At 60.8% G+C, this 14,684-nt stretch overlaps 1 protein-coding gene across 1 annotated transcript in view; it reads right to left on the bottom strand.

Annotated features, from left to right (window-relative positions):
- Window positions 1-14,684, bottom strand: part of TRAPPC9 (trafficking protein particle complex subunit 9) — a 102,932-nt gene that overhangs the window by 4,484 nt on the left and 83,764 nt on the right. Inside the window, exons 21-22 of the mRNA XM_056110904.1 lie at window positions 14,220-14,373; window positions 13,847-13,937 (exon numbers count right to left, since the gene is read on the bottom strand). Coding sequence (XP_055966879.1) covers window positions 13,847-13,937; window positions 14,220-14,373 — 245 coding nt within the window. The remainder of the gene's footprint in view (window positions 1-13,846; window positions 13,938-14,219; window positions 14,374-14,684) is intronic.

Raw genomic sequence — 14,684 nt, 5'->3', positions numbered from 1 at the left:
CTCACTGCCCAGCCAGTTCTCGGACACTGTGACTTCGGGCAAAGTGACCCCGAGGAGCTGAACCGGCCACGCACACAGACTCGCTGACAGAGCAGGGGCTGTCCGCCTGACCTGGACGGAAAATGCTCCCCAACTTGGCAATGTCCACGCACGCACGCACGCACGCACGCACTCATTCACTTGCTCTTCACGGATTCATTCATTCACTCGTTCACTCACTCCGTGGCCGGCACTCCACGGGAGGGCAGGACCGTGGTCCCCCTGGGGGCAGTTCACCCCATGGGAGGTGCTGGGGTCCCTGCAAGCCTGGGGAGGGGAGCTGGGGGGGGGGGTAGCAGGGGCTGGGCGGGCCGTTCCCAAAGGGACAGGTGTGTGGGGGTGGGCTCCTGGCCCCCACTGGGGATGCGACTGCCCGGCTGGCCGTGAGGTCCTGTGTATTCACAGGACCTGCAGCAGCAAGAGAGAGGGCCAGAGAGCAGGAGACGTTGCATCAGCGGGGGGTGGCGGGTGGGGGGGAGATGTTCACAGCCCAGCCAGGCACCAGGACCCCAAACCAAGCAGAAAGGGAGAAACGCACCCCAGGGCGGTGTGCGAGGGGGGGGTCATAAGGCAGCAAAGTGTGGGGCCCTGAGAGGTGAGACACCACTGAAGGGGGCCTGACAGCCTCCGGCCAGCACCCAAGGGTGGGGTGACTGGCGAGCCACTGAGATGGAGCCGGGAGTCCAGGAGATGGGGGCGCTGAGACTTTGCTGGGTTGGGGGAATGAGCACAGAGATCTTGGCCCACCTCAGTCTACGGGCACTAAAAGGATCCAGGCTGGGTGACGGGCACAGAGCCTGGTACCCTACAGACAGGAACAGTGCCAGCCCGCCCCTCCCCAGAGAACAGTGCCAGCCCCACCCCCACAGAGAGCAGAAAAGCAACTTCCCGACATGCTCTCAGAGGCAGGAATAATCTGTCCTTGCCAGAGCAATGGTCTGGTCCTGCCTGAGAAATCTTGAAAGCAAATACCAAAATGACATGATTATTCCTAAACACAACTTCGCCCCAAATTCTCAGCACTGTTCGTGTCTGGCATCCAGCAAGGTAAGTGTGATGGTGCCCAGTACCCACTGACCAGGCATGCAGAGAACCATGACACACACTTATACACACACACACACACACACACACACACATGGTTACACATGCACTTTCACACACACAGACTCTCACAATACGCACACATCATCACACACACAATTCACAAACACACACAGTCATACAGTCACACAGTGCATACCTACTGGCCACACCACATGCAAGCACTCACAAACGTATAGGCCCACACCCACACACACAGATCCACACACATCACATGTGCATGGACACACACACTCACATACACACACACACTTGTACATTCGCACATACGCAACAGGCCCAGAACAGAGGCCAGAAACAGCAAACGAGGTCAAGGGGAAAAACAATCACGGCAATAAACTCTTTTTTTTTTTTTTTTGCCTTTTGGGTCACACCTGGCAATGCACAGGGGTTAGTCCTGGCTCTGCACTCAGGACTTACTCCTGGCGGTGCTCGGGGGAACATATGGGATGCTGGGAATCGAACCCGGGTCGGCCGGGTGCCAGGCAAACGCCCTACCCGCTGTGCTATCTCTCCAGCCCCTACATAGACTTTTTTTTTTTTTTTTTTTTTTTTGCTTTTTGGGTCACACCTGGCCATGCACAGGGGTTCCTCCTGGCTCTGCACTCAGGAGTTACTCCTGGCGGTGCTCAGGGGACCCTATGGGATGCTGGGAATCGAACCCGGGTCGGCCGCGTGCCAGGCAAACGCCCTACCCTCTGTGCTATCACTCCAGCCCATGGCAATAAACTCTGACAGCTGCGCCCCAGGGGCTGGAGTGATAGCACAGCGGGGAGTGTCTTTGCCTTCCAAGCAGCCGACCTACGTTCAATCCTCGGCATCCCACAGGGTCCCCCAAGCACCGTCAGGAGTAATTCCTGAGTGCAGAGCCCGGAGTAACTCCTGAGCATCGCTAGATGTGATGCAAAAAAAAAAAAAAGCTGTGCCCCCAGATAGCTGGAAACTAACAACACAGAAGCTTCGAAAAAGGCCCAAATCAAACTGGCACCCGCAGGATGCCAACATCTGAGACGAAGAATCCTGTGCGGCTTGGAGCCGGCTCTAGGATGGCAGGAGGAAGGGCAAGAGCACCCGGAGACATGGCGATTAGCAGCTAACGTGGACGGAGCCGGGCACAGACACGGCAGCACCCGGAGGGACCGGGAGCCCCGTCACTGCATGGGCTGCACAGGGAAGCGGAGAGGACAGTGGGGGACGGCGGCCAACAGTTTTCCCGGGCTGGCAAGAAGGACTGACAGCTCCCGGCGCCAGGAGTCAGCGAGCCTGAGGGCAGGCACACGGAGGGAGTGCCGGGGACATTTCTGTGCTTGGTGCCGGATGGGGCCGTGACGGGCCACACGGGGAGACAGCACAAAGCAGCAGGGCCTCTTCTCACCAGAGCACAACAGGGTACGAGCGAGACAGGGAACCCCGGGTCGGGGGCGAGGCGGGGAGGGAGGGAGGGAACCGGGCACCATCCTCCAGATTCAGACCCAGCGGGAAACGCGCCACTCTGAAGTCGGGGGGAAGTAAAGAATTCTCCAGAAACACACCATCAGGAAGGACTGGGCCACGCTCCCGTCCAGCAATGCCCACGCCTTTTGGACAGGGTAGAGTCGCCCCAAAAGGGCCTGCATGAGCTGAGGGCTATGAGAGGGCCCTGGAGGCCAAACCAACAGAGCACCAAGGTCCTCAGGGACTCTCGAGTCTGTGCTCCTGCAAGTCACATGCCGAGATGGAGGCCGGGGGGCAGGGGCCAGGTCCAGGGGGCAGGAGGCAGGGGCCAGGGGGCAGGGGGCAGAGGGCAGGGTGGCTGCAAGACACACAGTGATGACACAGACCCACGCTCGCCCCCACACAGCCACATAAATCTCAACGCGAACGAGAGAAGCGTCTGCGTTCAGACAACCAGCTGCCTTTGCGGAAAGAGGCAGGAGCAGGGAAGGGAGCCCCGGGCGGAGCGAGACGCCAGCCACGTACAGGGAACGGGGGAACAGCCAGCCACGGGCAGGGGACGGGGGCGGGGGGGGGGGACATCGCAAGCTGGAGGCTTCCTCTCGTGCCAGCAGCGAACTTTGGAATCCAGACTGAAAAACACACAACCATTTACCAAAGCACCCGGAAATGCACTCGTGAGGTGGGGCCGTGACCAGACAGGTCACACAGCGTACATACAGGCATCGAGCACAGCCGTGGACAGAACTGAACAACAACAAAAAAAAATATTCCTGGAGAGCAGCTGCCTCCGTGTTCATGAGCGTCACAAGGCCAGTCCGCCGTCTGGCTCTACGGAGTCAATGAAACCTGCACCCCTGCCCCCTGCTCCGGACACAGGGACCTCACGGCCCCCGACTCACCCGGGCGGGGACAAGGCACAGAACAGCTGGCGGACAGCGAGCGTCGGGGTCCAGGCTGCGGCCTCAGCACTCCCGAGAAGGCACAGTGACCGGCGGGAGCGGCGAGGGTCAAGAATGGACAGACGGGCGGCAGCGAGCAGAGAGCCCAGACACTGACCCGGACAAACGCAGCCTCCCTGGGACACCCCCGACGGCCAGGCCGGCCATGCGCGTGATCAGTGACCTGAATGCCGAGAATCAAGAGGGACGATGAGAGCAGGGAAACAGGAGCGCGGTGCCCCCCATAATCAGCCGCACGAGGCCCCAGGCCTGGGGGTGAAGCTGAGAGAGGCCGGGAGAGTGACATGTGCAACCAGGGCCAACGGGCCCCCTGCGGCCCCCACAGTAGGGGTGAAAGGAGCCAGGGGTGAAAACCTCATCAAGGCGGGGCCGGCACATGGAGGCAGGGCGGGGGCCGCCAAAGGCCAGCAAGGCTGCCCAGAAGGGTCCACAACAGGGAGAGCAGGGGTGGACATGGAGGGGCCCGGCGTTCAGGGCACGCCCCAGGGACCAGGGGCTGGCAGAGGTCTCCGGGGCGGAAGGACGGGACAGGACAACAGAGCCGAGGCTGGGAATGGGCAGGAGCCCCGGGCAGGCAGTCACCCCGGAAAAGACGGCTGAGGCCTGTGTCACCTGCGAGGGCCTGAGACCCAATGAATCCCAGCGCTGACAGCCCCCCACGGGCGGGGCTGATGGACAGATGGGTCACAGTGCGGGGACTCCATGAGCCTCTCCAGGCCGATGCACGGTGGCTAAGGAGAAACACCAGCCTCTGGCCAAGGGCTGGGGACAGGCCCAGGGGAGGTCAACGGAGGTGGGCGGGGGGGGGGAGCCTGGTGGAGGTGGGACCAAGACTGTGGCGGGGGAAGAGGCCCCAAGCTCTGGGGCAGGGGGCCAGGAGGGAGGAACAGGTGGGGCTCGGAAGACCCCAGGGTAGGGGGATTTATTCTGATGGCACAAACCTTTGCCTGGCCCTCTAGGAGGGAAGCAAGGGGGCGGGGAGCTAGCCCTTGTCTCGGTCACCGCAGGATGGGTGGCAGCCGGGGTGCCAGTCGGGCGCGGGCACCCAGGAACTCTGTCTCCAGCTCCACCTTCCCATTTCTCCCCAGGGAACCGTGAAGCACGCGATGGAGCCACGGGAGACGCCCAGCTGCCGCAAGACAGACACACCCGCGGGGAGGGGCCAGCCCAGCCGGGACACAGGTGCCAGCCTGCCCCTTCCAGGGAGGACGCGGTGGGCAGCGGGATCTGAACCTGGGGGCCAGCACCAACCGGCCCGAGAGGGTGATGCCCTGAAAGTTGCTCCCTACAACGAGGAGTCGATTCCAAAGGACGACGGAACCCTAAGTGTTTTCCCACTGCGAGCTTGCAGAGTGAGCCGGAGAGACGCCCAGGGCTAGCGGGCGTGTCCACGCTCCCCACCGCCAAGTGGCCGAGGCCGTGCGTGCCCAGGCAGGCCCAGCGCCCCGGGGACTGGACCCACACAGCGGAAGGGCCTTGTTTCCGAGGGTCGGAGAATCATTACCAGTGCAGACCTTCTTATCGGCGACCAATTCAAGAGGATCTGCGTCACCAGGACGTTCTCTCTGACCACGGTGAGTCAGAGAAACCGTCAATGACAGGCACACTCGGGGGGTAGGAGGGGGGAATCCACATATTTAGAAACCGAACGACACAATTATCAATAACCTTCGGATCAAAGAAGCAACAAAAAAGAGAAGCCAGGAATTACCTAGAACCGAACGAAAACGCAACATATCAAAACGTGCCGAGGCCAACACAGCTCGGTTTACTGGATTTATGGCACCGAACACCTCTGTGGGGGGTGGGGGGAGGGGGGAATCCAAATTTTGCCTTTCCCTTTAAGAAATTAGAAGTGGAAGAGCAAAATGAATCCAAACTAAGAAAAAGAAACAAACAGCAAAGTGTGAATCAATAAAAGCGAAAACAGAAAATCAATAAAAAAAAAAAATCAATGAAACCAAAGGCTTATTTTCTCAATGGAATCAGCAGCTCAGGAGTGAAACCCATCAGGAGGAAAAGGCAGAAACTGTGGGAGAGGAAAGTCAGGACAGAGCCGGGAACCACCAGCAGGAAAACCAGGAAACACTGGGAAAACCTTTATCCCATTACGATGAACAACTCGATGAAATGAATGAATTCTTTGAAAAACCCATCACCAAATCTTCTAATAACCAATATTCCTAAAACAGTTAGTATAAAAGCTAAGTTGTTGGCAACATCCTAATCACAAAGAAACTTCAGCCTCAGATGATTCCACTAGTAAATTCTTTTTTCAATTTAATTTTTTTTTTTTTTGCTTTTTGGGTCACACCCGGCAATGCACAGGGGTTCCTCCTGGCTCTGCACTCAGGAATTACCCCTGGCGGTGCTCAGGGGACCATATTGGGATGCTGGGAATCGAACCCGGGTGGGCCGCGTGCAAGGCAAACGCCCTACCCGCTGTGCTATCACTCCAGCCCCTTTAATCTTATTTTTGTAAAGTTGTCCACAATCATTTATTACACTCAATATTCCAACCCATCCCACTACCATGACACCTTCCCACCACCACCATCTCGAATTTTCCCAAACACCATCCAAGCATGCCCCAATAGCAGGCCCTAAGTAATTTATTTTGTATTGCTTCTTAGGAATAATTTGCCAAAAAACTTTATCAAAAGAATGTTTCCTTGGGAGAAGATGTGTGAAGATGGTTGCATTCACCCTGGAACCATCAATCCGCTAGTGAATTCTTATAAATGTTTGGGCCGGAGCAATAGTACACGGCAAGGCACGTGCCTCGCATGTGGCCGAGCTGAGTTTCGATTCCTGGCATCCCATATGGTCCCCTGAGCCTGCCAGGAGAGATGCCTGAGTGCAGGGCCAAAACAGTTCTGAGCACCACCGAGCATGGCCCAGAAAACAAACAAACAGAAACTCTCACAGATATTTATAAAGAATTCCTACCAGAGACCAGAGGGGCAGAAAAGCAGGTGAGGCCAGTTTCACACCGCAGAAGGAGCAGGCATGCTCTCCCCACTTCCGATGAAGTCCTGGTGACTACGAGCTCCCAGAAGCAAGGCCCAGGTATGCGGGTTCCAGGACGAAGGCTCCAAGCCACACGGCTCCCACGCTCCGCATCCTGGCTACCACGCCCACAATCTGCCTCCGGGTGCCATCTCAGCGCACCAAACACCTCTGATCCAGGGACTCCCAACTGAATCCCAAAATGGATTCGCCCGACAGAGACCAACCTTTTGGACCCCAACCTTTTACAATCTTAGAATTCCAGAAGCACGCGTCCGCTTTTGTGGCTGTGTGACTTCTCATCACATTCGGTGAGCAACCGAAAATAAGTTATCTAGCATCTGCCCCTGACAGGCAGGCTTGAATGGGGGTGGGAAAATTCGAGCAAACTAGAATGCTTCAAAGTAGCGAGAGAGTATGGGGGAAACTGTCTGCCAAAGAGGCAGGGTGAGGACTGGGATGGAGTGGGAGGGAGATACTGGGGACACTGGTGGTGGCGAATGAGCACTGGTGGAGGGATGGGTGTTCGATCATTGTCTGGCTGAGGCTTTGTAACTGTGTTTCATGGTGATTCCGTTTAAAAAAAATCTGAAACAAATTTTAAATAAATGAATTTTAACAAATTTAAAAACAAAAAAAGCAGATGAGGTGCTTGCCCTGCGCAAGGCTGACCCGGGGCTTGATCCCAGCACCACACACGGTCCCCCGAGCACAGATGTGACACTGACTCTACGCCAACTCTCCCCCAAAATCCAAGAGCCGCAATCACATCTCATTCTGCACCCAGCACTACGCCACCGCAAAACCAGGCACATCCGAAGGAAATGAGAGACAGATGTGCCCGGGGGGCAAGGTGACGGCCACCGAGCCAGTGATCTCAGGAAAGTGAGCATGACAAACACCCACGGGCCCCACACGCACTACAAAATGGTGCTTGTCCCTGGAACGCAAAGTTGGAGGAGCATCTGAGAACCCACTGATTAGATGCTATGATTCATAATTACTAAGTGAAAAAAAAAGGAAAGAAAGAAAAGAAAAGGAAGTCGAGAAAATCCATCTCAACATATGTAGGGGAAAAGCCCCAACGCACCCAGCCTTCATCCCTGACCCAACACCCCCCACACACACACACACTTCGGGACCCCCAGGCATGAAATGGGCGGGTCCCCCCAAGCAGCGTCTGTTCGGCTCCTGACATGTGGGAGAGGAGACAGCGCCTGCCCGGCCCGGGGAAGGAAGCGTGTTCTCAGGGCAGACAAGCCGCACGTCTGTGAGAAACAGCTCCGCGGCTAATTAGCGAGCGCATTCAGAAAGGTCGCGGGACACAAGAGGAGCGTGCAAAAGAAGTCTTTTAAAAGCCACATTTCAAGAGTTCGCAGCAAATGCTGTATACTAACGTTTTAAAAATCATACAGTTTACAACAGCATCAAGCCGGAGCAGCGCGGGCAGCCCGCAGAGCCCAGGCCACACGCAGGGTCCAGCGACGTGACCAGGACGGCTCCAGGGAGGACCAGCAGGTCACAGGACAGAAACGAAGGTGTGTGCCCCAAACCCCCCCTCCAAACCACACACACACACACACACACACACACACACACACATACACACACACACACACGAGCAAAAGCAATGAGGGAAGAAGACGGGCTTTCCAACAAGCGGGAGTGACAGCAACGGTATGTCTGAATCAACACGGCACACACACGAGTGTGAGGAATAACATGGCACATGCATGACAGTGAGGAATAACATGGTACAGAAATATGGGGGAGGAACGTCACGGTAGGCACACATGGATGGAGGAGGAATTGCACACACACACACACACACACACACACACACACACACACACACACACACACACCCCAGACGGTGAAGAGTAATGGTGCGTTCACAGGATGGGTGAGGAGTGCAGGGACCCCCGCGTGGTGGGACCAGCAGGGAGACCCCTGCTCGTGGGGCCAGCAGGAAGACCCCCCACTCGTGGGGACGGCAGGGAGACCCCCGTATGGTGGGACCAGCAGGGAGACCCCTGCTCGTGGGGCCATCAGGGAGCCCCTGCTCATGAGGCCAGTGGGGTTTGGTGGGGGGGGGGGGGGCGGGACCCAGGCCTCCAGGTGGAGTCACCTTTCGTGTTCCCTCACGGTCCCCCTTCCTTCCCCAAATCCACACCATGTCCGTGGTCAGCACCACGTGGTCCCTGGGGACAGGACCTGCGTCCACTCGGATGGTGCACCAGTGCCCCAGAGGGCCCGTCTGCATGTGGCTGGACATGCTGTGCATCCCCGGGTGGGCACTGTGGAGGGGCTCCGGGCAGGAGGGAGGGTCCCGTGGGCGGGGCGCGGCCCCTCCCTGCGGCTGCGTGTGCTGGCCGGGGGGAGGGTTAAATTAGAATCTAACTCGCTTTCCTCTCCCACTGGGGAAAGGAGTGGGAACAGACTTCTAAAAATAGCCTGGCCTGTCAAAACCGCTAACCGTCAGGCGGCGCGGGGCCGGGCTGCGTGGGAGGGCAAGCCGGCGCACAGCTGGGGCGCCCCCTGCACCCACCCTCAGGGCCTCTGTGACCCGTCTTCACCCCCCAAGGACCAGGGCTCCCCCGGGGCCCCCACTGCCCCTCGCCCGGCCCTGCACGTGCGGGTCCAGCCTGCGTCGAGGGCAGAGAGGTGGTCTCGAAGCTCCGTGTGCAGGGGACACACCTAGCCCCCTGCCCAGGGGCCTGCGAGCCCAGCCGGCCAAGGGCAGGCGGGGGAGGGGAGGGAGAGAGAGGGGAGCCCCCTGGCATGAGCATGGCGTCCATCCTTCTGTCCGGCCTCACTGGAGGCGCATCCCTGCTCAGTCCAGGACCCCACGGGGTTGCAGGCACCTTCCCCAGGCCCGGCAGCTCAGGGCAGGCTGACCCGGTCCCTCTCCTGTGGGCGGCCGGGCCTGTGGGCAGGGGTGCGCCACGCTGTGCTCTGAGGGGTGGGGGTGGGCTCGGCGCTCAGAAAGCCGCAGCCCCTGAGCCTGGGTAGTTCTCCTCGGCCCACCGGGACAGGAGAGAGATTCCTCTTCCCTCTAGCCAGAGCCCAGATGGGTTTGGGGGCCCAGAGGGGACATTCCACCTGGGCCCCGAGTTGACCCTCAGTGGCCTGGGGTGAGTCTGACGGTCACAGTCCAGGCAGGGGAGGAGAGAGCAAGCTTGGGGCCCGACGGGGCACCCCAAGTCAGGGAGAGAGAGGGTCAGCACCCAGGCCCAGACCAGGTTCCTCTGCTCAGACTGTGTCTCCGGGAAGGGACTTGCCCTCTCTGGGCCTTGGGTGTGAGTGTGTGAGTGTGTGTGTGTGTGTGTGTGTGTGTGTGTGTGTGTGTATGCACATGTGGCTGTGGGTGTGTGTGACTCGTGTGAATTTTGTTGTGGTATGTAAGTACTGTGTTAGCATGCGAGTGAGTCCACGGGTATCCATGTGTGCGTGTGTGTGTGCATTTGTGCACACGTGTCTGTGTCAGTAGGTGTGTTTGTGAGAATGTGTGCATGTGTGTGTCTGTCGGTGGCTGTGTGTGTTTGTATGAGTATGCACGCATGTACGTGTGAGTGTGCCTGCATGGGCATGGATGCGTGCATGTGTGCATGTGTGACTATTACCTGTTCGGGTGAACGTCCGTGACTAACCCATTAGCTGCTGCTGGGTGGCCATGGAGGCCGGGGGAGGCGGGTGCGCCACCATCCGGCCTGTTGGAGCCCGGGTGCGAGCTCGTGGCTCCCTGCGCTCCCAGTGGGCCCGTGCTTCCAGTCCAGTCCCAGGGCTTCTCCCCTAGGACAAGGTCCCCCTGGACAGCCCCTATCCTCGCCCCGGGACTCGCTGGCAGAGTCCCCAGGGTCACCCCCACCTGCTGGGGCAGTGGGGGCAGGTCTGGGGGCTGCGCAGGGCTGGGCAGGGATGTGCCGGCTTCCCACTCGGGGGGGCCCCTGCCGCGGCCGTCACGGGACCAGCGCCTCCACAGACTCTGGGAGCAGGAGGCGTCTGTGACAGCTGAGACCGGGTGGCGAGTTGCAGGGCAGGGAGGGGCGAGGGAGCAGGCCTCGTGAACGCAGCTCTCACACCTGGGCTGCCCGGAAAGGCCAGCTGCGGGGACGGGGGAGGGGCGGCGGGCCAGCCAGCCCCTGGGCTCTGCCGGGCCGTGCAGTGGCCCCTCCCTCGTCCAACAACCTGCGGATTCCTTCACTCACGCCTCTGCCACCGGTGCCTTCGTTCCCTTCCCTTCACGTTTCCGGTCGCCCCGCCAGTTCCAGCTGCCCACTCCATCCCAGTCACCCACTCACCCAGATGTGCCTTCATTTCCTGTCACTCACCCAGATGCCCCTTCACTCACGCCCATCGTTCACTGCAGCCCATCAAGTTGTCCGCTCAGATGCCCTCCATTCCCACTGCCACCCACCCATATATCCCATCATTCATTCATTCATTCATTCATTCCTGTTCACCTCGTGGCTCGTTCATCCAGATGTCCTTTCAGTCCCTCCTCCACTCGCTGTCGTTCATTCACCCAGACATCCATTCATTCTCTCCGTCGTTCATTCACCCAGATGTCTACTCCCCGCTCCCTGCCACCCGACAGACTGTTCCCTGGGCTCGCAGTCGCCCGCCCATTGTCCCTCTGTCCCAGAGTCTCACACATCCACACGCTCCCGTTTCACTCACGACTCGGCAAGGGCGCTGCTGGACTAGAGACAGGAAGGACCGCGTCCGCCACTCCCCCACCCTGGACACGGCTGGGATGGGGCAGGGTTGGGGCAGGGCTGGCCCACACCCTCGCTGGCATCTGCTCCGGTGCCAGAGAGTGAGGGAAAGGGCAGGTGAGGGGCACTGGGGTCCGAGCACCCAGGGGAGAGGGTGGGTCTCAGGGCTCGGGGAAAGGGTGTGGGGGTAAGGGGTGGGTGGGCAGGGGTGGGGTGAGAGCATGGGGGTGAGGGGGCAGCGTGTCGGGTGAGGAGAGCGTGTGGGGGTGGGGAGCATAGATGTGTGTGGACAGTGAGCCGTGGGACAGCTGCAGCTGGACCCAGGGGGGACGAAGCCCACTGTGGGCCCGGGGTGTGCGGAACAGGACACCAAGGGACGGGGTCCAGGCAGCCCGCAGAGCCCAGGCCCGGGCACAGGGGCTGCCACAGGCCCCAGCCCCACCCCCACAGGACCCCCTTCCTGCCTCCCAGGACCCCCACCTTGCCATCAGCTCTGCTCTCACCAACAGCTGCCGACGGCACAGGCAGGAGCCCACCAGCCATGCGCACAGGGGCCACCCACGGGCTCAGGGCCACCAGGGATATTCCAGGAAGTGCCTGGGGACCACTAGGAACACACACAGTGACACGCCCCTGGCCCTGCGGTGCCGAGGCCAAACACACACACAGCCTCACACTCTCACGCACAGTCTCACACTCTCACACATACAGCCTCAGACATGCACACTACACACAAACTCACACACGCACGCACGCACACACAGCCTCACAGACACAAACACACACAGTCTCACACTCTCACACAACAGCCTAAGGCACGTAAACTACACACAAACTCCCACACATGCGCACCCACAGCCTCACACTCTCTCACACACACAGCCTCACACGCTCACGCACACAGCCTGACACACACTACACACACACACACACACTAACACGCACTCACAAACACATTCACATACACACATACACTCACCAACACACATTCACACACACACACACTCAAACACACATTCACATACACACTCACATCTACACAAGCTCACATTCACACAAAGTTCACACATGCATTAACACACATACACAACACACATATTTACACAACACGCTCACGCACACACTCGTGCTCACAGAGACGCTCACATTCATTCACATTCACACAGACGTACACAGACCGACGCGCAGAGACACCTCAGTAAGCTCCAGGGGTACAGAACACCCAGCCTGTCCCAGGGCGTTAGAAACACGTGACCAGCTCAGAGCAGGGCGACCACGCTGTCCGGGCGCCGTGAGACTGCCGCGTGGGTGACGGCTGAGGCGCATCCCGGGAGAGCCGTGACCCAGGACCCAGTAGGCGGTAAGGAACGAGGGCGCCCCCCGAGGGGCTGAGACGACACAGCAGGCCGAGAGAAGAAGGGACGGGCCAGCTGCTCTTCGGGAGGGGAGAGAGACCCAATGCAGGAACACAGTCGCCAGCTCAGGCCGGCCTCTCCGCAGGAGGGGGCAGCTCTGTGGGGGGAGGGCCACACCCTCCATCCCTGTCCATCCCCACCGACCCTCGGCCTTCCCATCCACCACACGGTGCAGCGCGTCTGCCCTGCGCCTGCCAACATCCCAAGGAGGGCCCACGTCGCAGAGTGGTCCTTGTTGCGGGGGCCCCCGGCCGGGGCTGCTCGTCACGTCCACCAGCCTCGTCACGTCCCAGCCTGGAACAGCAGGTGACGTCGGCCACGTGGGAAGGACGCGGGAGCACAGACGGGCGAGGGCTCGAGGGGCACTCACACAGCGCGGGGCAGCAGGGCGGGCTGGGGCTCCGTCTGGCCCCAGCTTCTCTGGGGAGGTCAGACAGGTTCCCCGAGGGACTCCCCCAGCACTGCGGGCACCGTGGACAGGCCTCCAGGCCCTGCGCTGCGTGCGTGCACCCCAGGGAGGACCGCCTGGAGCCTCTGCTCCCCTCAGCTCCCTCCGGCAGCACCCCCACTGCACCCTCGCGGGCAACCACCCGCCCCCAATGCTCCACAGAGTGCCAGGCCAAGAGGCCTGGGAGGGCACCCTGCTTTGCACACTACCCCAGACTCTCCCACATCACCCTGGAAAGTCTAGAGAACCAACCAGATGTCCCACGAGACACAGGGATGGGCCAGCCCGGCCACCCACCCCGAGCCCTGCCGGGACTCCGGGAACCCGCAGCCTTCCCTGCTGGGCCGCGGGGGAACACTACCGCATCCAGCCCTGAGCAACCTCCCTGTGTGCCAGGCACAGTGGATCAGAGGTGCAAGGCCAACAGAGAGCAAAGAGTGCCCGGCACCGGCGTGCAGCCAAGGGGTGGCCAGAGAATGCGCCTGGTTCTGACAGCCACCAAACGGCAACGGCACGGGCATGGCCGCGTCGAGCCCCACGGGCGCCAAGTGGTGGAGCTTGCCATGGGCCAGTGCTGGGGGCGGGAGGCCCCAGGACACTCCCTCGCAGGGCAGAGGGGTCCCGTCTACCCAGGACGCGGAGCTGCCCGCCCGCCCACCTGAGGCACCGTGTGCAAGGGGAGAGGCGGGCAGATGCCCATGGCGGGCAGGTACTCACCCCAGTGCAGGGGCGCCAGCTGCAGCTGCTCCAGGACCAGCTGGCTGAGGGCGCCGTCCACGCTGGCCTCACCCGCTCGCTTCAGGGATGGGTGGGCTCGTCAAGGAGAGGGTGCCGCCACCCGGAGATGGGACAGCCCGGAGCCCCCTGGGTCACTCCCACCCGCCCGCGCCCACAGCCCCCCACCCCAACCCCCCGTGGATGCTCAATGCTGCCACTCCCTGGCCGGGACAGGGACCCTCATACGGCAGATGGACACAGCGGGAGAGCGAGAGAGCGAGCGTCCACCACAAGGCCGGCCGGCGCTCCTGGGCAGCCCTGGCCACCGCGGATCCCATCGTGCCAGCACGGCCTTCTCGCCGCGGAAGGATATGATGCGCCAACGCAGGCCCAACTTGCTACTGAGCTCTTGGCCCCGCGCCGCCTGCCGCTCCTCCTCCAGCCGCCTGGGGGTGGCGAGCGCCGCCCCGTCCCCGGGGGGCTCCGGCAGGTTCTCGAAGGTGAACTTATCCACTCGGATGGCCATGCTGGGCGGGAGAAGGGGGAGGAGAGAGCCTCGTCAACGCATCCACGTCCTGATCGTCCTGGACCCAGCCGGGAGCCACGGGTGGGGCCCCACGGGACGCCCCTGGAAGCACGGGCAGCAGCACGTGAGCAGGACCCTGGGGCACGGTCAGTCCAGCCCGCACATGCCGTGCACGCGTGCACGTGCACACGCACACACGCATGCACACACACATACACACGCACATGCAGACACGCACACACACCCGTCTCCTGCCCAGGCCCCTGACCCCGGGAGCCCAGAGCCCAGGCTCCCGCAGCAGGAACAAGCCCT

This window comes from Sorex fumeus, unplaced genomic scaffold (assembly GCF_029834395.1).
Source record: "Sorex fumeus unplaced genomic scaffold, SorFum_2.1 ptg000011l, whole genome shotgun sequence".
Taxonomy (NCBI): domain Eukaryota; kingdom Metazoa; phylum Chordata; class Mammalia; order Eulipotyphla; family Soricidae; genus Sorex; species Sorex fumeus.
Note: the sequence above shows the minus strand (reverse complement) of the source record. Positions and strands in the feature narration are given on the sequence as shown.